This window comes from Malaclemys terrapin, chromosome 1 (assembly GCF_027887155.1).
Source record: "Malaclemys terrapin pileata isolate rMalTer1 chromosome 1, rMalTer1.hap1, whole genome shotgun sequence".
NCBI classification, from domain to species: Eukaryota; Metazoa; Chordata; order Testudines; family Emydidae; genus Malaclemys; species Malaclemys terrapin.
The window spans coordinates 219,424,496-219,447,610 of record NC_071505.1 but is presented as its reverse complement, the minus strand read 5'-3'; the positions used below and the strand labels follow the sequence as shown (position 1 = coordinate 219,447,610).

Sequence of the window (23,115 nt, the reverse complement as noted above, 5' to 3'; positions counted from 1 at the left end):
TTTCCCCCCCTCCCTTCCTTCTCACCTCCCTCCTCCCCAATGACTGAAGGAGTGTTAATGGGGCACTTCACCTTGAATAGTCTCTTGAAATATGTGTTAACTACTTATGTTAAACAACCTGTTCCACCTTGTATTTAACTGTGACACTGAGTATGTTTCCCAGACCTGAAGAAGAGCTGTGTAAGCTTATAAGAACATAAAAACGGCCATACTGGGTCAGACCAAAGGTCCATCTAGCCCAGTATCCTGTCTTCTGACAGTGGCCAATGCCAGGTGCCCCAGAGGGAATGAACAGAACAGATAATGATCAAGTGTCAGAGTAGCAGCCGTGTTAGTCTGTATCCGCAAAAAGAACAGGAGTACTTGTGGCACCTTAGAGACTAACAAATTTATTAGAGCATAAGCTTTCGTGGGCTACAGCCCACTTCTTCGGATGCATATAGAATGGAACATATATTGAGGAGATATATATACACACATACAGAGAGCATGAGTTGGTCAGACAACTCCCACTTGTTCATGCTCTCAGTGGCAATATGATCTTTTCTGTCTTGTTATCTATCCCTTTCTTAATGATTCCCAACATTCTGTTCACTTTTTTGACTGCCACTGCACATTGAGTGGATGCCCGCAAGCTTGTCTCTCTTGCCAACAGAAGTTGGGCACATAAACAATAATTATCTCACCCACCTTGTCTCTAATATCCTGGGACTGACACGGCTACAACACTGCATACATGCATACATGAAGTGTGATATGTAACATGAAGTGCAGGAGTTTGTTCTGCCAAAGGAAGCTGTGTTCACTGGCTTCTCCCGCAACCATCTCCATATACGTGGAATGGCCTCCTATTGCTGGGCACAGGGGAAGGGGGCAGGAACAGAAGAGTCTCATTGCTCCTGCCTCCTATTTTCACTCGCCAATGGTGAGGATGAGAAAAAATGCTTTGTTTCCACCTGCTTTGGACTAGTGGCACCTAGGCCCCTGTCTTCAGACCTGTCTCTCATGGAGAGAATGAGAAGACATCCCTGTGCTTCTCCCCCTATTTCATTGAGATGGAGGCCACATGAAGGGTGTGGAGTATTTGTCGAGTGTAAAGAAGGGTGGTGTTCCATTAATGTTGGTACGGATTGTGTAGATGATTCCTAGACACAACTCATGAGCAAGTATAAGCAAAACTCAGGAGTGACTGGGTGTGGGGATGCTCATGCACAGCCTATAAAAACTGCAGGATCTGCCGTGGTGTGCCCTGAAAAGTGATCAGTGCTCCTCTCCTAGGCAGCACATTAACCACAGACTGAGCCAGTGCTCATTGTCTATGCATGAATCATTGCAGGAGTAGCAAATAGCCTTCACATGTCACCATCCTCTCATGTTCGCCCTCAGTCCCCCACACCAAATACGCAGACATGTGGGTTGAGAAGACTGAAATGCCAAGACCTTTACATTCCCTTTCTGCTCCTTATTGGATGCCCTGTAATATTTGTGTATGTAACTGAACCTGTGTAATTTACTGTATTCAACTGTTATTCAATCCTCCCTTCAATCTGCACATGTGCAATGTTCTGCATTCTCAATAGTACAGCATTTCACCCTTGTGATAACAAGCGTTTTACTACAAGTTGTGATTTTTTCATTCACCATAGAAGATTTTTTTTTTTTTTAAAGTGGGGTGTGAGGAAAGGGAATAGCTCTTATCCAACCTGAGCTGAGGGGCTGGGGGGGAGGGAGTTAGGAACAGCACCAGCTGTGAATAACTTAGGAAATAAGGAAACTAACCCACATCCTCCTTCTCTCCATTTCCGTTCTTGCAGCTGGAAAGTTACAGTTAGTTCATAATGAGCTACCAACCCATTTAGATGAAGCAACAGTTCATGCTTCTCTCCAAACTATTGCTTCAGAGCGCTCATGGACTAAAACACAGACTCTGCCTTGGTTTACATTTGGGTCACATTCTGAAGATGATCATTGCAAGCATACGATCTAAAGACTTTAAAAAAAAGTATAGTTAAAGTACAAAATAGCAACTACCAGAAAAATACCTGGGCCCAGATCCTCCAAGGTATTTTGGAGTCAAACACCAATTGATTTCAATGGGAGTCAAGCACCTAAGTAACTTTGAGGGTCTGGGCTCTGGTCACTGTCCTGGTGGATCTCAGCCCAATCTAACCACTGCTTGTAAGAAGAAGAAAAAGGAAATAAACAGAATTATATGCAACAGATTGTTAGTAAATGCCCTAAATTATTTAGAGCTTGGATACCTCAGAGAAGAGAATGACAGTGAAGGTCAGTTGAGGGGCTTGAGCCCTCTGCCTTAATTGTGAGAGGGTCTCAGAATGGAACTTGCTTACCCTGTTGGTCTACCAGAGCCAGATTTACAAATGGACTTAGGCACCTAACTGCCACTTTAGGCCCCTAAATCAACATTTAGATGCAACTGGCATTCACAGAACACCTGCTTGGCTGCTGCCTCACCTTGTGTAAACTAACTCCATGACTAAATTTTCACTGTAAAAGTTCCTTAGGCACCTATGTGTCTGCCTCTGGGCATGCACACTGCTGCCTCACATTGGTTGTCCACATGCCAAAGGCGCAGTGCAACAATCCAGGGGAAGCTAGGCATTCCTCCGCCTACCCCACCTGCAGCGCCTGAGCTGGTAGGTGTGGTCAGGGTATTGCTACCGGATTGGGGCCCATTCAGAATCTATGAGAAGGAAGTGCCCATTTTATAACTTTTATCCCAGTGGCTAGAGAACTTACCCAAGCTGTGGGAGATCCGGATTCAATCCCCCTCCTCTGCTGTGACACACACATTGCAATTGTATGCAATAGCTGTGGGAACCATTTGGTGGTAAATATATGAATGGTTTACGTAACACTGTGGGCTGGGGATTCTATGTCACTTCAGGGGAAGGGTTGCTACAGTTCCACCAGGAACTAGAAACAGTGTGGGGGTAATTAAAATGAATCACCTCCAGAGAGGTACCACTCCCTGGGGAGGTTGGCCTATACCAGTTCAAGCTGGGTTTTCCAGAGACCCACAGACAAAGAATAAACAGTCTGGGTTTAGATTAATTTGGAGCCTTTTTTGTGACCCAGCAAATGGACAGGATCTTTTGTCCAAGTTGGGATGACAGGGGAGGGGGTATGTGAGGGGCAAACCTTGCAGAAGGGTTGGAAAGACGTTGGCCTACTAGGACTCCATAAGATGGATGGGTCACTACTGGTAAGTTTCAGCATGTATACATGAACTGTTATTGTTTTTAATGTATGTTTTCTTTGCAATACTTTTAACCATAAGAATAAATGTGTTTGCATAGAAAGAGCTGTGTGGTTACTGGTAACTGCTGGCAAGACACTGGTCATAGCCCTTGGTGAGAAAGCAAAGCACAAGCGCTGGCCATTAGGCAGACTTGCTTGCTGGGGATATCACAGTGTAAGGCCTGGTCTACACTACACAGTTAGGTCCATGTGAGTTGACCTAATTATGTCAGTGTGTACACTACAGCCTTGTCCCGCTGATGTAAGCGCACTACTACACTGACATCATAACTCCACCTCCAGGAGAGGCGTAGCATTTGTGTCAGTGTGGTTAGGACCAGGCGACTCAGTCTCTGTGTAGACACTGCCTTACTTACATCGGCTGTTGGCTGGCTTGTCAACTTCAGAGCTCCATGCTGAAGCCGTGAAATTGACAAGAAAGTTGAGCAGCCAGAGCCCGGCTGCCCCCCACTCCCAGCCAGTCTGCTGCCCGGAGGCTTCCCACTCAGTGAGCCAAGAAGCCCGGGCAGCTGACACCCACTCCCAGCAGGGAACAGGGAGGTGAGAAGCCCAGGTGGCTGGCCCCCGCTCCCGGCAGTGAGACCTGAGAGCCCAGGGGGCAGCTGGGCTCCCTGTGAGAAGCTGTACGGGGGTGAGAGCCCTGGCTCTCAGTCCCCCACACTGCATCTCTTCAGTCGGTGGAAGCACTCCTAGTGAGGACGCCCACCACCAACAGAAGGAGGGTAGTGTGGATGTCACCCACCGCGGTCCTGTCAGCGACCCTCATCCAGCCATCAGCCACCTAACATAGATCGACTTAAGTCTGTAGTATAGACATGCCCTAAGGCAGGGGGCAGTGTAGCCTTAAAAATGCCTGGTTAGAAGGCAGAGAGAAGTGGCTCCACCCAGCGATGACCCATACCTGCCGATGGGGGGGGGGGAGGCAGAATGAGGGCAACAGCTTCAGCAGGTGTTCCTGAGCATACTCAGTGTGTGTGAACATGCTCAGTAGAAGCCAAGCAGAGTGGTAATGGCTGGGAACAGGAAACTTTAAGTGGAGGGGGAATACATGTGCAGTTACACTGTAACTGTGACACCCACCTTATAACTTTCAGCCAAGGGTTAGAGCACTTAACCAGACTGTAGGAGACTCAGGTTCACTTCTTCCTTCTGCCCAAGAGGGTGAACAGATGTCTCCCCCATCTCAGGAGAGTGCTCTAACCACTGACCTATGGGGTATTCTGAGATTCCCTCAGTCTCTCGTGTGGAAGCTGTTGCACTATAGATAACTAACTCACTGGAGCAAGGACAATGTATCCCACCTCCTCATGTCATTGCCTTCATCACCAAGCGATCGAGTCATTTTCTTTGTCTCTGCTCCAATTACTATTCCAGTACTTAGCCCGATTGGAATAGCTTGGAAGGAGCTGCATACCAAACTATCCCAGCGCTCAGTCGAATGGGCACACTTGTGGAATGTGGGTGAACCCTATCTGAGTCCTTTCTCCCTGTCAGACACGGGGGCCAGGAGGATTGAACCTCAGTCTCCTGCAGGGTGGATGAGTGCTCTAATTACTAGGCATCTCTTCTGGCATTTCTTGCACAAAACAGTTTAGGCACCTGTCTCTTGGAGAGGGTTCACGGTTGTGAACTGAAGCACTGAATTCCCTGAGAGGGTGTGAGTTAGGACACACCCTCTTGTCAACATCTTCATTTGGCTAGTTTAGGCCAGGAGCTGCCTCGCATGCTGACTTTTGTGGAGGCCACTCTGAGCTATCCATCTCTCCCCGTTCATTGTATAGGGCCTAACTCAGGCATTGTGGATCCCAGTGATTTTCTATGCGCCTAAAAATTAGGTGTTGCAACACAATGCCTCAGACCCTTTCTGAATCTGGCTCCCAGTGTCTGACTTTATTTACTTTCAGGTCACACTGCAAAGCTTATCTTTGTCTATATATAGTTAATTATGGTACAGATTTCAAGCCTTTGGAGTCAGTGGGCCTCAATGTGGGAGGAATGACAACTTGGTCCTATATTAACACATAGAGAATGGTGCAAATCTGGAAGCCTGTTAGCAACATTTTGGTGAACAAAGCCCCCACATGTTTCATAAATATGTTATTTCTGTTGAAATAGCATAACCAACTACTGACTACACTCAACACTTCTTAGCCTATGGCAAGATCATAGCATCTAATGGGATGGCTTTGACAGAATTAGCAATATTTTATTGGCAGTCACAAGTGCTGTAGGGATGTGCCCCTCTATACCTTAATTATAGTGTGACCATCATAATACTATGATCATCTTGATTGTAAATACATCTTTGGTTACAGCTGATTAATTGCAGGACCCATCCTTCCTTAGCTGGTGCCATGCTAACATGAGCAGGACTAAGGGGAAGGTGTGGACTAAATAAGACGTCCTGTTGTGCAGCTGGTACTATGCTTTGAAACCCCAGATCATGTTGCTTTTTGTTCTTCAGCACTAACATGTGGGAATCCCTCTGGTGATAGATACACTGTAAATATAAAGCAGGCATACTATGTTGCAGACAGGGTGTTGTATGAGGGAACATCACAATAGTAGTTGAGAGCTAAAAACAAAAGGAGGGTGGGAGGCTGGCTGTGTGTGGGCTGCCAGTGGAACCAACTGTTAAGCAACATTGCACACCAAAAATAGAAAATGTACTTCTTTGTCATCTGCGTTTCCTGCCTCCATGCTTGCTGAGCCTTGCTTTGCAAAGGCCTCTCAAAACAAGAGCTGTAGTAGAGCGCTCATCTGAAAAACCGGAGAACCAAGTCTAATTTTCCCACTGATTAATGATAATAGCACTTATACAGCACTTTTCATCCAGGGATCTCAAATCACTTTTACTAGTTGTACTCTCCCCACTTTTACAGATGGGGAAATTGACACCCAGCTCAATCAAGTGATTCCCACAAGATCACGCAGCAAACCAGTGGCAAAACTAAGAGCAGAAGGCAGGTCTTCTGGTTGTTAGTCTAGTAACCTAGCCACTAACCTGTGCTATCACGTCATTAGTACATACTGACCAATGTCTAAACATAGTTGTGTATTTATGAAGCTCTTTGATTTTTTTGTGTCAAATTTGGGAGCTGGAGGGGGGGAGGGGTAAGGTTCTGAATTTGGGACGGGACAGTATTGAATCCATATGAGAGGCTTAAAGAAGGCACATCTGAGTCCTCTGTGACTTCTTTTCTGGGCTCATCAATACAAAAACCCCTGGCATTTAAAATGAATTTTTTTGTTTTTATGTAGGGTTTCCCTAACCCCACAAGATAACAATTTCTGATATGAAGGCGGGGTGGCAGAGCAGCTGCTAACCCTAAATTAGTGATTTTCTTTTTCCACCAGTTATTTTTCTTTCTTTCTCTTACTAAGGTATGTTGCAGGCAGCAAAACTTGTCAGTGGAAGCAAACCTGGTAGATTTGACCTTTTGAAGAGATGACAGAAACAAACAAAAATACGTTTTTGCTAGTGCAGTTTCAGAAAAAATTGAGAAAATGGTTTGTTTTTGTTTTTTTTAATCTCTATATTACAGATGGCTGGGACATTTTAAAAACAATGGCAACCAATTCATACAATGACTGCAAAGTTGTGAATTTGCAAACTGAAGACCCTGGGTCGAACTTCAGTCTCAAGCACTTTTTTCCTGACTGTTCCAGCCCCTTTATCACCACCTTTCTATTCTCAGTAATAGCTGCACACCAGACACATTATATCAGTGAGCTAGCTCAGTGGTGAGAATGCATCTGAAAGGACCTGCTGTTTACATAGCAAAAATATAATCCATGGTCTTCTCTTTTCTTACATATGTTGTACTCCACTTTAAAGAGAGTGATTGTCTTTTGTAAGCACGCTATCAAGCATAGGTCTTTTTCCCCTTAAAAGGCTTTTTCATTTTTGCTTTCCTAATTGAAAAGCTGCTTTTTCATTGAAATGACTCAATGGAAACAGTTATTTAAACATAAGAGTTCCTGAAGCAGAGTGTGTATGAATTGTAAGTCTTTGTTTTCTGGTTGTCACATGAGACTGCCACAAAATCACACCTCGCCAGTGTTTCAGGCCTGAATGTGTATGTGAAAGACCATCATTCCTTTAGCAATAATGCTCTGAATATGAGGAAGCAAAAGTTCACAATAAAATGTGTGACTATAATTATCTCCCCATACTGTCATTGTTGACTAAGAGAAGCTTGGGGGTAGCTTCACAGAAGGAAGTAGGTGCCTGTCACTTTAGGCACCTAAATCTGAGAATCAGGCCCCATGGGATTCATAAAACTCCTGCTCTGCTGCTGCTGCCTAATCCTGTAGGTGCCTAAACTCAATTGGCATCTAAGTTTTTGCCGTCAAAGCTGCCTCTGGTGAAATGGGATTTAAACACAGTTCTGTTACCTCTCGGGGCATGCCCTAACCCCTGGGGTATAGACTATTTTGGTGCAAGTGAGTCTCATTCTCGCCTATTGAAGCTGTTCCACTATGAAATAATGAAAGAGTCATTGGGCCGGCGAGAGCAAGAGAGAGAGCATGAGTCGGAGAATGACTCTGTAGCCTGTGGTTAGAGCATTCATCTGGGAGGTGATTGAGCCAGGCTTCAGTCCCCTTGCTCCGATAGCGCTTTCATTAGTCACCCACTGCGGAACATCTTCAGCAGGAGAGACTGGCATAGCCCAGTGGTTTGGGCACTCACCTGAGATGTGGCAGAGCCTTCTTCAAGCCCTTTCTCCCCTTGAGCAGAGGAGGTATTTGAACTGGGGGTGGGGGAGTCTCCTACATCCCAGGTGAGTACTCCAACCATGGGGCTAAAAGTTGCAAGGACAGTCCTCCTCTCCCCTCTTTTTTGCTAACAGTATAGGTGCCTACTGTCAAGAGAGGAGTCAAAGCTGAGAATCTCAAGCAAGGCTAGGTGCCTTCCTTCAGCCTGGACTCTGGCGCCTATCTCCATGAGAGGGGCAGGGCTTAGGACACCCCCATCTCCTTTGCATCTCCCACTGGCAAGCTTAGCCACGGAGCTGCCGAGCCTGCTGGCTTTTGTCAATCCTATGCTCAGGTGCCTAATCTCTCCCCATTCATCGTCTAGGGAGCCTAGGCACCTAACTCAGGCTTTGTGAATCCCAGTGATTATTCTAGGTGTCATGCAGCATCACCAAACCAAATCTAACCTTTGACTGCTTTTTTGTGCTTTTGTCTGCCTTAGAGAAGCAGGTCATGCTATGTAAAGGTAGAGATGTGATGAAGCAGCAACAACCACAAAACTGTGGTGTTTTGTTGTTGCTGTTTTCCTTTTGGCCAACATATAATAAAAATCCCTCACACAGCACATACAGGTGTCATATGTTCTCTAATCTCATATAGTCTTAGTACATTTTCCCAGGCTCCCACTACCATAGAAAGTCTAATGTCCCAAATCCCCATGTCTTTCTCCACACCTTCCTGATTAGTTATTCTATTCATGTACAGGAGATGCGAACAGGCATAAAGAAGTAGATGGCACCAGTATTTGCACTAACATGGACAAGGGGCACTGTGCAGAAGTGATATATGCAGTGTTATGTAGGCTTTTGATTGTTCTCTATGCCCTCCTGTAATTGGCATGGAAACCCATAAGTATGGCAATGCCATCCAGGCAGAAAGGCCTGTATATATAACAATGAGCCAAATTCTACAGCTCTTTCCTAAGCTTTGTGCTGACAACAGTCTACGTGCAGTCATTCCACACACCTACCTCCTCAAACCAGATATGCTGGGGAGGAATAGCTTCTCTCAGGGCTGGGGCCTGCCACCACTGGGAGTGAGAAACTATACCAGCAGCAACCAAAGCTATTCCTCCAGGTAGGGTGGGGAGAAGGAGAGGAGAAAACAGTGGCTCAGGTGGGGCCCCCTCCAGCCAGACACCAGCAGGAGAAAGCCCCCACCCCACCCAGTGACATGAGGTTTCCAATAGTCTCATATGCTAGTCATGGGGGCTGACTGAAGAACTCCCAGAGGCAGAGCTAACCATCTTTGGTATTGAATCAGCAGTTAGAGCTCCTGCAAGAGTAGGCAGAGGTAGTTTGGCCCAAACTATCCCTATCCCATAGGAACCAAGACATCTGTGCGGGGCCTGTCAGTCACTGGCCCATGACAATCCTGGACCCTGCTGTTGACCCTGGACACCTGCAGCAAACCTCTTGACAGAGGCCCTTCTCCCTCAGACAGAAAAGGAAACAGGCAAAGCTCCTCTCCTGGCCTCTAATGAATGACGGTGCCAGCTTTCTGGTTGTGGGAGAGGAGAAATGTTCACAAAATGGCATGTGTACAGTTGCCACGTGGAGTAAGAATAGAAGGTGGTAGGAGGGAGAAGGAGGGTGGCTGAGGAAGGCACATTGGACCCTGGAAGGGAATTTTAGTGGGTTAGGACCACACACCCTCAATTTTTGTAAATATTGTGGAACAAGATGTGCAAACAAGTAAGTAACCTTGTGACCTTATTTTTGTAATCCTCATCAGCCCATCCCCCTATTTCGCCAGCTGTTGCTTGTAAAATGTCTTGTTGGGTAATATCATCCATGCAAAGGAGTAAGAGTAGAGGCCTGGGTTATGTTTACTGTTAGATTGCATGCTCTTTAGGGGGACCTGGGGTGAGGTGGGGTGGGGTGGAGTGGAGTGGGATGGGTGGAGAATGTGTCAGGCTATATGGTCTGTAAGGCAACTAGCACACTATAGTTGCTACAAATAAATAAATAAATACGTGAAAGACACTGAGTAAAGACTTCTGCACCCTGCTGCTTCATTACAGGCACAGGCAATGCCTCAACTTCTGCTTTAAAGGAGATGTTCGAGCATGGAAGAACGCCTGCACAAAAGTTAATGACATGGGCTGAATTAATTTTTTCCATTGCTTTGCCTTGGGACTGGTGGGTATGTCATGGTGGTGGTAAGACACTGCACTTCCCTCTAGTCCAGGGGTGGGCAAACTGTAGCCTGGGGGCCTCGTCCAGCCCTCCAGATGTTTTAACCCGGCCCTCGAGCTCCCGCCGGGGAGCGGGATCTGGGGCTTGCCCTGCTCGGCTCCTGGAAGCTGCGGCATGTCCCCTCACCGACTCTATATGTGAGGCAGCCTGGGGGCTCTGCATGCAGCCAATGGGAGCTGCAGGGGCAGCGCCTGTGGACGGGGCAGCGTACGGAGCTGCCTGGCCGTGTCGCCGCACAGGAGCCGGAGTGGGGACATGCCGTTTCTTCTCGGAGCTGCTTGACGTAAGCGCCGCATGGAGCCTGCACCCCTGAACCTCTCCCATGCCCCAATCCCCTACCCCAGCCCTGATCCCCCTCCACCCACTGAACCCCTCCAGCCCGGAGCAACCTCCTGCACCCCCAACCACTCATCCCCAGCCCCACCCCAGAGCCTGCACCTCCAGCCGGAGCCCTCACCCTCTCCCCTCACACCCAACCCCAGCCCAGAGCCCCCTCCTGCACCCTGAACTCCTCATTTCCGGTCCCACCCCAGAGCCCACTCCCCAGCCAGAGCCCTCACCCCCTCCTGCACCCTAACCCCCAATTTCATGAGCATTTATGGCCCTGCCCTACAATTTCCATTCTCAGATGTGGCCTTCGGGCCAAAAAGTTTGCCCACCCCTGCTCTAGTCCCATCTCCAGCCATGGAACACTGCAGAAGGCTAATGGGGGCAGGGATGGCCAGGGCCACAGAAGTAGCTGACCATCCGCCCCTGTAGAGAGGGCCGGCTTTAGACCAATTCAACCAATTCCCCTGAATCGGGCCCCGTGCCTCAGAGGGCCCCGCGCCCAGGCCCCGGTATGGTGTACCGGGGTGGCCCAGCTTCCCCAGGGGGCAATTTAAAGGGCCTGGGGCTCCCAGCAGGGGCTGGAGGCCCAGGCCCTTTAAATTGCCACCAGAGCCCCACTGCTGGAGCCCTGGGGTAGGGCTGCAGGGCTCTGGGGGCTATTTAAAAAGTCCGGGGCTCCCACTGGCTCTACTGCCCCGGCCCTTTAAATAGCCGCTGGGGCCCCGCTGCTTCCCCAGAGTTCCCGCGGCTATTTAAAGGGCTGGAGCGGTAGAAGCAGGGGAGCCCCGGGCCCTTTAAATAGCCCCCAGAGCCCTGGGGTAGCGGGAGTTCGGGGGCTATTTAAAGGGCTGGGGTTCCAGCTGCCTCTGCTGCACCCCCTGCCCGCACCCCCTGCCCTGCCTGCAGCCAGCCCCTGCTGCACCCCCTGCCCGCACCAGTCCCACCCGCCCTGCAGCCAGCTCTGCACCTCCTGCCCGCAGCCAACCCTTGCTGCATCCTCTGCCCTGTCTCCAGCCAACCCCTGCCGCACCCCCCTGCGGTCCTGCCCAAAGCCAGCCAGCCCCACACATCCCTCTACCCGCACCAGTCCTGCCCCCCCCGCCCTGCCTGCAGCCAGCCCCGCACCCCCTGCCTTGTCTCCAGCCAACCTCTGCCGCACCCTCCTGCCTGAAGCCAGCCAGTCCCGCACTCCTCTGTCTCCAGCCCTGCCAATCCCTGCCACACACCCCTGCGACCCTGCCTGCAGCCAGCCAGCCCTCCCCACACCCCCCTATCTCCAGCCAGCCCTGCACCCCTTGCCCTGCCTACAGCCAGACCCTGCCTCCAGTCAGCCCCTGCCCTGCCTCCAGCCAGCTCCATGTCCACTGGTGCCCTGCAGTTCCGAGGGCAGTAACCCTGCACACCTGCTTCAATGAGGGGGGGCAGGGAGCAGCTGGGACCCACACATGTGGAGGTGCGCCGCCAGCTTTTCTGCCACCCTAGGCGGCGGATGGTCCCGCCCCAAAATGCTGCCCCCCCAGAGGCGATGGAAGGTTCCCGCCGCGGAAATACCGCCGCGGTCGCCGCCCCCGAAATCGCAGCATCCTAGGCGACTGCCTAGGTCGCCTAATGGGTTGCGCCAGCCCTGCACATGTGCACACCACCCCCAGGGAGTGCTGGGGACCCACACATGTGAAACGGAGCTCATTAATAACCGATCAACAGCATATATGATGCAATGTACATAATATATAATTTTATTGTTTATATAGTTATGGAAAGTAAATAATACAAGGAAGAAATGAAAGGCTTTTTTTTTTTACTTTTTTGTTTTTTGTTAATCATCCCTGCCAGGGCCCCGCTGAAAATGTTCGAATTGGGCCCCGCATTTCCTAAAACCGGCCCTGCCTGTAGAGGTTACCCTCCGCATAGGAAATATGGACGGACAATCAGTCTCATTGTTGTTCATTTCAGATCAACATATACAGACACTTTTGTTGTTGCTTTCAGTACCCCCAAAACCCAGATACTGTGGAAATATTTCTTATGTGTTGCAGGGATCACAGCTGGCAGCAGATAACCCATACATATCCCACCATTCTTGTTTTAACCTTTACAAAGAAATATATTCATTTTCTTCTGTGTGGAAATTTCATGATTTTAGTAAACAATCCTACTAGAATGACACAAATTCCTTAATGCAGACACTGAGCTGCAAGAAAAGTGTGATTCAACAAGGGTAACATTTTCAAAAGCCCCGAAGGGACTTAATAAGCAAAGTCCTATTTTCAAAAGTGACTTAGGAAACTAAATCTAATTGAAAGTCAATGGGACTTAGACACCTAAGTCACTGAGGCACTTTGAATGTGTTACATTTACAATGTTGCCCCAAATATTTTACTACTTATACAATAAACAAAATAATTATTTCTTGCACACAAGATGCCTGAACTCCTCACAAGAACTTTTAAAACAGAAGAGCGAGAACTATCCAATAAATGTTATTTTTATAATAAGAATATTAGGAAGAGTGACATGCTAGATATCTTTTTTAAAAATAAGACCTTTAAAGACAAATAAAGGTATTTAAATGGTTCAAAAGAAACAAGAAATGTAAGATTACAAAACAAAAATGTGAGCGCGAAGAAATATAGTCATTTCTTGGACTACAATGGTTGCACAAACTAGTTTTTGTTCCTTTAAGTTCCCTAAGTTATTTCTGATATTAGTAGTTTGACAAATGAATAACTTTATTAATGTATATTGAAAATAAAATCTGTAGCTTTTGTTATACATTTCATATGCATGTATTTTAAATAGTTGAACATATTTTGGGATTCTGTGTTTAAATTATCATTATATAATGAATTTTATGTGAAGAGAAATATTGCAAAATTCAACAGAGTATTCCCAATACTCATCAACAGATATTCAACAATCCAAATGGATATTAATTGGCTTTATCTCTTCCCAGATTAGAGACAGCAAAACCAAACATTACACAAAAGTATCTATAATTAAAGTATGTACTGATTGAATTTGAAAATGCCATGAAAAAATATGGACTACAAAATTAGCAATATGTGCAAAACGCAAACAAATGCGTGAAACTTCACATAAATGGCTGTTATCTTTGATGTACAAAATTGATGACTGTATCCTTTGCTGATGATAACATTTATTTGGCACTTTACATAGTCACAGCATTCTACAGTCATTAATTATGCACACTGGGAACACATTCAAGTACTACATTGTTACTGTGATTTACAGTGATTGTTGTGAAAAGAACAGCTAAAAAATGGAGCACAGTAAATTGTATCGTGCACTTTGCAAATATATGAAATAATGTTGTATAAAATCTAGTCTGGAATGGACAATTGACAGTTGATATTACATGCTAGTTCTCCAAACTCACCTGGCCAGAGCTCTGGCAATCAAATGAGAGCTGTGAATATAAGTGGATGCACTCTGTGAAAACAGAACTAGTGAATAATTGTATGACACAAAATGGAGACTGGTTAATTTTAATTCATACACTTGACTGAAATAGGGTTGTGTTTGTGGTGGTAACTTCACAGAAGCAGTTAGGCAGTGTTTCCTGCCACTCGTAGACCAGGTATCTACCATAAAGCGAGCTAATACATTGAGACTAACAGAGGTACATGAATATATTGTATATAAGGGGTGTGTGGTTGCTACATGTTAATGTGACATAATATAAAGAGCTGTGGATTCAATCCAAGCACACACTCTCTCTCATGCAAAAGATTTTAAATATCCTATATACAATGTTTTAGGCCTGTTAATCTTTTGGCAGTTCATACTTTCCTCCTCTGGCATAAAACCCTACGATCAGGGCAATACCAGCCAGGCAGAGGAGCAACAGAAACCATTAATAGATTTTAGTGCCAGAAGGGATCAGTGTGATCATCCAACCTAATCTGACTTCCTCCATAACACAGGCCATTGAATTTCACCCAGTAATTCCTGCAGAAAGTCCATAGCTTCTGGTGCCAGAGTATATCTTTTAGGAAGACATCCACACTCGATTTAAAGACGTCAAGTGATGGAGAATTCACCACACCCTTTCGTAGGTTGTTCCAATATTTAAAATCTTTTGCATGAGAGAGAATGTCCTAACCTTCACTTTAATAAAATACATAGCTTGAGCTTCGTAAGGCTCTCTCACCATAATGCAGAATTTCCAGACCTCAAATAAGTGCATTAGTGCAGCAACTGAGTATATGTGCCAAATTCCACAGTCCTTACTACTCCTGACTTCAGCAATGGCCATACTACAGCTTAAATCGGTATGTTATGTTGCTCAGGGATGTGAATTAGGCACTGCTCTTATTTATTAAGCTTTGGTTGCCAATAAGGGCATAGAAACAATGCCATATTAGGAGACTAGTAAAGTTAACCCAAATACCAAATAATCGTAATCATAAAGAATCCATAGGTTGAAATCAGTTTGCTTAAACTATTTGGCAAACAATTATGAATAATGTCTACATTTATAGAAGACAATGGAAAAGGGAACTACATTTGCCAACTATATTATTTATTCTGAATTGTTGTCTAGCTCTACTGAAGAGCGCACCGAAGTTTGGTTAACAGGTCTGGTAGAATTTTCATTACAATGCCCAGCATTGTACACAATTTCCATTAAGAATGTCTTCCTATCTGCCTGTAGGGTGTCTAGCACAATGGGTCCTCAGCCTGAGTGGGGCCTTCGGGAACCACCGTGATACAAATAATAACAAAGGTTGTGAGCTGGTCTAATGGGCAGCTTTGCAAAAACACCTGGTGATCAGAGTTTACAATCAGACTGTACACCTGTGGAGAAATTGAGCTGCTCTGGAGGCAGAGTGCGCAGCCTCTTGTTTAAAAGGGAATACATTACATCACGGTCGAATGACTCTTGGCCAGATAATGCTGATGGGCCTTGAACATTGCCTTGTCTGTCTCCCTTGGCTAGAGGAAGGATTGCCATAATATAGGGCATATAGGCTGATGGATAAGTAGAGAAGGCAAATTAAATAATGCATAGAATATTGGCACCCCCAAAGAATCCCTCCCAGCAAAAAACAGAACAAACCCCACAGGATCACACTATGACAAACATTTAGGTTTGACTTCAAATGAAACAAGCACTTAAATCTTCATTTCCTTACTAAATAATTAAAATTAATACCTCTCTCTTTTACTTCCAGGTCATTCTCTCTCCTTTGTTGTTAGTTTTGATGTGTTATTCTCATGTTTACATCTAATGTTGTTTTGACTTTTCTACTATTGCTCTTTAGTCATACTCTTTCGCTTTCATAAGTTCCTGATAACAAATAGCATTTTCTAAATATGGTTAACTGCTACCCTGAAGGAGCCCAAAGTGCTTTAAAGAATTTCACAAGTACGGTAGCTATTCTATCTTAGCAAGATTACACAACAGTGTCACCGGAGAGGAATGAAGAATAACTTCTAGTAAAACTAAATGGGGGAATTTATGTATGCAGAATGTCATTATCAAAAATAGAATTCAGCCAGGCCACACGACCATACCCCTAGTCTTGTGGAATAATTCCATCTGAAGTTTAACTGACCATAAATGGTCTGAGCCTTTATTTTTCCCCCTCATCATGAAGACATGTAGTTCATATTTCCTAATTTTTTATTCTACTTGCTCTTGATCTTCCTCTTTACTCCCCTTCACTTCCTGTTTTGTGGGGGCTTGTGTAAATAAAATCATATGCCTCAACCTTAACATTGGAATAGTCTCTCTAATCATCATAATACTAGTTTTGGATTTACTTTCAGATGGAGAAGTATTTCATGCCAACCACTCAGTAGGAGAAGTTTTATCTATATGGCTTAAAAGAATGTCCTGAAGGCAGATTTTGTGCCAGCCTACAATGTAGAAGACCACTTAGGAAAGTGCACATTCTCTTAACTGCATCACTACACTAGAATCATCTACGTAGTTGCTAGTGTTGATTCTTCATTTCTGCAAGTAAGTGATTAAATCTCTCTGCTGAAACTCACAGGTCAACAATTCTTTAACATAAATGTATTTGACTATTACTCTCTCTCTCTCTTTGTGAGCTTGTGCCAGTGTGCGTGTGTGTGACAGAGTGATAGCTAGACATGTTTAGACAGGAGTATTACATATTGTGCCAAACTTCTTGTTATTTCTTAGGATATGCTCTCATCAAATTTTTAACGCATATGATTTGTAGCATAGTATCTATCCTATCTTAACAATACTCAGTTGATATTCAAAATATCTCCTAATCTCCTGTTGTGTGTGTGTGTGTACACTCACTTACATACACCCATACTGAACCTGAAATCAGGATATATTTTACTATCAATTGAGTGTTGTATGTGTGTGTGTGTATACACACACACACACACACACACACACACACACACACACACGAGGTGGGACAGTACTGAAGGCCTTACACAAAGCAAGATTCTTCTACACACGGGAATTAAACTCTGTGAGACTCTGCTCAAGGAATTGCCTCCAAATTCTGCCATCAAAGGAAGGTGACAGAGTTTGGATTCTGGAGAATAGAGAGTGGTTCATCCTCCAGACCTGTGACTGGCAGAAGGGATCTGCTGGAGATGCTGAACCATCCACTTGAAGGATGTGGACAACGTTTTCAGTAATGTGTGCCTAAAGCTAGGCTTCTCAATAAATGGCCTGATTTTCAAAAGTGCTGTGCCTCCAGCACCTCTCATTGAAGGCAGCTGCTAAATGATTAGTGCTTTTGAAAATCAAGCCACTTTTTTATGTGTGTAAATATGGATTTAGGATCTTAACTTTAAGCACCTATTTTGGAGAGCATTGCCTTGAGCCTCTGCACTCACTTCAGGTCCCAGCTCTCTGTTTGGGTGGCTCCCATGGGAGTTACTAAGAACTAAATAAAAACTCAATAAAAAATTAGTTAAAATCTCATGTATGAATATATTTGTGTGTGAGAGTGTACTGTGTGATATGATTTTTTTAGTATATTTTTCTTGTTAAAGAAAAAGTTCAGCACCTCAGCCATTGCTGAGGCACCATTTTGTTCCCCTTCTCATTAATTAATGGACCTACTTTCCCCCAAGCATTTCCAAGACAGAGGAAAGCAGTTACTAAGAAAAGACTCAGGGATCATCACAGAGAATCGCCTCAACAGGAGCTCGCAGGACTATGCTGCGGCAACAAGGGGTACTGTGATCCAGGGATGTATAAATAGGGGAAATTCAGGTAGAGGTAGGGAAGTGATCTTGCCTCTGTACGCAGCGTTGGTAAGATTGCTACTAGATTACATGTATGCTTATGGTGTCTGCCCCTCAAGAGGGATGAAGAAACACTAGAGAGAGTTCAATAGAGGCCACAGAAATGATATAGGGGCTAGAAAACAAGACTTATGATGTGAGGCTTAAAGAGAGAAACTCTTTCAGCTTATTGAAGAGAAAGTTGAGAGGTGGCTTGATCACTGAATCGAGGCATCACACAGGGAAAAGATATCGGATAGTGGGCGGCTTTTCAACCTTGCAGACTATATCCAATGGCTGGAAGGTGAATTTAGACAAATTCAACCTTGAAATAAGATGCAATTTCCTAGCTGTGAGGGTGATTAAACACTGGAAGAGTTTACCAAGGAGGTGGTGTACTAGCCATCACTTGGAGTCTTTAAGACCTATTAGGTATCTTTCTAAAAGACGTGCTTTACTCTAGCTTCTGGGAGAAATTCTACAGCCTGTGTGTGTTGAGGTTAGTTGGGGAGGGTCAGCCTGGTTGGTCGTGGTGGTTCCATCTGGCCTTGGAGTCTGTGAATATGAGTCCCCTTGTTCATCTCTTCCTTCATGGACCTTGAGGAGACTGGGATTGCCTACATTTCCTTCAATATGCTCATCACACTTATAGCTCTGCATTAAGATAATGGGTCTAATCAAATCTCATGCTTCAGGGCTTCAGCTGGTTGCCTGCAGGGATCAGGAAGAATTTGTTTTCCCTGATGCACAATTATAATTGTAATTTATCACTTTCCTCTGAAGCATTAAAGATTAGCCATGGTGAGAGATGGAATACTGGTTGGAGTGGACTGATGCTTTGAAGTGGTACAGAGAATCCTCTTTCATAGATGCCTGGCTAGTGTGTCTTGCTCATGTGCTCAGGGTCCAGCTGATCACCAGATTTGGGATCTGGAATCTCCCACCAGGTCATATTGCCAGGGACCTGGGTTTGGTTTTTTTTGTTTTGCCTTCCTCTGCAGCATGGAGTGTGGGTTGCCTGCCAGGATCACCTTGGCATTTCTCACCTAATTAATTCAAAGACACTGCACAAGTTGATCTCTAGAGTACAGTTTAACTTTAATTTGACCACTTAACATATGTTAAAGGCACACTGCCATGTCTATACTAGGCTGTTAACACATGCTAGCTAATATGTGCTAGCTAAGACCCTCAAAAGCAAGTCTTAGGAGGACAGGAAAAGTAGTGTAAAGAGCCAAGAGAGTGAAAGCTGAAGGAATTTTTAGTCAGACTGTTTAAAACTCTGTTTGTTTTTGTAAACTCCTATTTAACAATGATTAATTAGCCTTTTGGATAAAGGAAGCATTTGTTAAATATTCCACACCCTAACCCTTTTCATTGAAGTACTAAAAATATAGTAGTGATTAAACAAAACCAGGGTAATGAGTACAACTCATCAAAATCTTACAATGTCCTTCTCGCTCAAAGAACTTAACAGAAATTTCCCTCAGAAATAGTGCTTTCTGTTAAAAATTAATTTATTCCATTTTGGACAGGATACAGTGTATGTAACAACAGTAATAAAATAACTGAAATTATGTTGCTGGTCAATTTTGATAACAATCACAAATTGCCTGTACACTATGCTAGTAGTATGTTTTGTTTATATTTTTGTGGTTTGGACACACATTTAAAAATTATTAAGATTATAATGTGAAATATTATATGTGCATGAACAGCACTTGTCAACAACAATATACCAAAACCATTAATCTGCCTGTTTCTTTTTAATTAGGTAAATATGGCTACCATGCCCCACAACCTGCTCTTCCTACTCCTCTTGATTCAACCTGAGTTTGGTCTCTCCACTCATCATCAATGGGTTTCTAAGGACCTACCTTGTAAAATAAAAGCAAAACAGAATAGCTCCTCGATTCTCCTTGATTGTAGTAAACAAAAGCTGACAGCAGTCCCTCAGGAAATATATACAAATGTTACTGGCTTGATATTGTCTTTCAACTGGATTGAAGAGATTTCTAAAGAGGATTTTCAGAACTTTAAGGACCTTACATTTTTTAAATTAAACTGGAATTGGCACGTTAAGCCAAAAGAATCTAATTTTGATTTGTCTCCAAAGCCTTTAAAAATACTAGATGCAACTTTTTCAAACTTAAGACACTTAAAGGAATTACATCTTAATGGCAATCAGCTAACCAGAGTGCCTGCAGGGATTTCACCTAGCATTACTTCACTAAGTCTAAAGTCCAATAAGATTATTACTATTAGCAAGAACACCTTCAAAGAACTCACAAAATTGAAGGAACTCTATATGGACCAGAACTGTTACTATGGTAATGCCTGTGAAAAACTTTTCAACATGGAAGAAGGGGCTTTTTCAGTCCTCACCAGTTTGACTGTGCTGTCACTTTCCTACAACAACTTGACCCGGGTGCCACCCAAACTGCCAGTGTCACTACAAGAACTTTATTTGAGTCATAACAAGATAAAGAACATCAGTCAAGATGATTTTAAGAAACTAGTTCATCTAGAAGTTCTTGATTTAAGTGGGAACTGTCCAAAATGCTTCAATACGCCTTTTCCTTGTGAACCCTGCTCTGGAAACTCTGCCATTCAAATACATCTTCTGGCATTCCAGAATCTTAAAAAATTAAAGACTTTGGTTCTATCCAGCACATCACTCACTAGTGTACCCGCTATTTGGTTTCAAAACATGCCAGAGCTAGAGGTGCTGCACCTTGCATCTAACTTCTTAATGAGCGAAATAGCTACTGGAGAATTCTTACAGAATTTATCTTCTTTAGAGGAACTTGATCTATCTTTCAACTACCAGAAACAAATATACTCACGATATCTAACCCTCTCACCATACTTTTCTTCTCTAGTATCTCTAAAACGATTATATATTAAAGGTTATGTCTTCAAAGAATTAGATAAACTGCACTTGGAACCTTTGTTTGCTCTGAGAAAGCTAAATGTCCTTGATCTTGGGATAAATTTTATTAAAAGAGTTGATATGTCTGTCTTCCAGGCTTTTAGGAACCTCACAGAAATATACTTGAAAGAAAACAAAATATTCCCACAAACAACAGAAAAGCGTGGTTTTTTAAAATCATTTAACAAAGAGGACTATTTGATCAATCATCATCGGACCTTGGTGTGGAAACACAAGTTGAACCCTTCTGTCATATATTCTGATAAAAAAAAGCAATCACATTACTTCCTTGAACAGCTTTGTACCTCATATGGTACAGCCTTGGATTTGAGTTTAAACAATATCTTCTTCATTAACCCAAATCAGTTTAAAGGCGTTGGGGATATAGCTTGTTTGAATTTGTCTTCAAATGCCCTTGGCCAGGCTTTCAATGGCACTGAATTAATCTATTTACCTAAACTCAGATATTTAGATCTCTCATTTAATAAACTGGATTTGACCAGTTACTCTGCATTTAAAGAACTACCTAACCTAGAGGTATTAGACCTTAGCTATAACAAGCACTATTTTCTAGTGACAGGTTTTTCACATCAGCTACTATTTACTGAAAACCTTCCTAAATTAAAAATTTTAAACTTAAGCTGGAATGACATTTCTGCACTAACAAAATTTGAACTAAGGAGTGACTCCCTTCAAAAACTAGACTTCAAAGGAAACCATCTTGATATCTTATGGAAAAATGGAGAAACGAATCACATACAATTGTTTAAGCATCTAAAAAAGCTGACACATCTTGACATCTCATACAACAGACTTCGAAATATCCCCACTAAGGCTTTCCAAAATCTGCCTCAGAGCTTAACTATATTGTATATAAATAACAACAAACTACATACCCTCAGCTGGGAAAATCTTAGATATTTTAAATCTCTGGAGTTGCTTGACTTAAGTCAGAACAAACTGAAGGCCGTTGATATCCAGTACAACTACACACAGTCACTCCAGACTCTCCTGCTGAGGGAGAACAAGATTTCCAGGATTGTCGTTGGGTTGCCTGAGAGAGTCAGCAGCCTCCTCTACCTGGATTTGAGTTACAACCAACTGCAAGTCTTAAATCAGTCAACTTTCTTATCAGGACTTATACAACATTTGACGATTTTAAAATTAAAAGGGAACCCGTTTGACTGCACCTGCAAAAACAGCAACTTCATAAGGTGGATTCAGAAAACCAAAACTCCGATCTCACAAGTAGCAAGAAATGTCATTTGCATGAACCCTGAGGACCAAAGACAGCATAGCATTCTCTTGATTGACCTGCATGCTTGCATTCTGGATAGTGTTGCAGCAATATTATTTTATATTTCTTTCTTCACTATTATTAGCATTATGATAATAGCAGTTACTAAACATTTATTTTACTGGGATGTCTGGTATACTTATCGTTCTTGTATGGCAAAAATAAAAGGATACAAGAATATAGCCAGAGACAAAGCTCTCTATGATGCTTACATAGCCTATGATACTCAGGATGCGACAGTAACTGACTGGGTAATAAATGAGCTACGATTTCGACTAGAAGAAAACGAAGACAAGCATGTTCTGCTTTGTTTGGAGGAAAGGGACTGGGAGCCGGGAAAGGCTGTCATTGACAACCTTGCACAGAGCATCCATCACAGCAGAAAGACAATATTTGTTCTAACTGAAAGATATGTGAAAAACGGGAACTTTAAAACTGCTTTTTATATCGCTCTGCAGAGACTAATGGATGAGAATACAGATGTGATTGTGTTTATTCTACTGGAGCCGGTGCTACAGCATTCCCAGTACCTGAGGCTGAGAAGGAGGATCTGCAAGAGCTCTGTTCTTGACTGGCCTAAGAATCCACACGCTGAAGGCCTTTTCTGGCAAAGACTAAAAAGTGCAGTGCTAACTGATAACAGCATTCGAGATGATGGGGTGTACAGTATATAGAAAGGGATTACAACAGCTAGCTTTAGTTCTCAAAAAATAACTTGTGATTTTCAGTGTCTCAGTATTTGGGTGCCAAATTTTAAATGCATTAAAAAGAGTCCTAATTTGGGGAGGAGGGTTGTTCAGCACTTTCTGAAAATCAGGCTGCTCTACGTTATCTCTTGCTGGACAACCAACATCACTGGTCACCTTTGAAAACTTTGGGTGGTTTTCTTAAAGTTTTATGGGGTGTACTCTATGGTAAGTACTTACAGTTTAATGTACCTGTTACACTGCTATATTGTACTGAAGAGAGTCTGCTTTACCAGGTTAAAGTAAAATAGCTAATATAAAATCATAGAGACAGAATTAATAACATACACAAACTTGCTGCATATAAACAGTATTTTTTTCTTTCTG

At 43.8% G+C, this 23,115-nt stretch overlaps 1 protein-coding gene across 2 annotated transcripts; it reads left to right on the top strand.

Moving 5' to 3' along the window:
• Window positions 1–454: 454 nt before the first annotated feature.
• On the top strand, window positions 455–23,115 carry LOC128825322 (toll-like receptor 8). 2 transcript variants are annotated; one of them, XM_054007728.1, is made up of 2 exons: window positions 455–3,226; window positions 19,588–23,115. In XM_054007728.1, the coding sequence occupies exons 1-2, from the start codon at window positions 3,131–3,133 to the stop codon at window positions 22,714–22,716; spliced, it is 3,225 nt and encodes a 1,074-aa protein (XP_053863703.1). In that variant the 5' UTR covers window positions 455–3,130; the 3' UTR covers window positions 22,717–23,115. The 2 variants fall into 2 exon arrangements, with proteins under 2 accessions (XP_053863703.1, XP_053863712.1); XM_054007737.1 differs by lacking the exon at window positions 455–3,226 and adding an exon at window positions 16,472–16,554.

What these genes read in the sequence shown, in the direction of transcription:
- LOC128825322 (XM_054007728.1), top strand. Translation starts at nt 3,131, where the DNA reads ATGACAGGGGAGGGGGTATGTGAGGGGCAAACCTTGCAGAAGGGTTGG. An exon ending in AGATGGATGGGTCACTACTG is followed by an intron (nt 3,227 to 19,587) that starts GTAAGTTTCAGC and finishes CTTTTTAATTAG; the next exon opens with GTAAATATGGCTACCATGCC.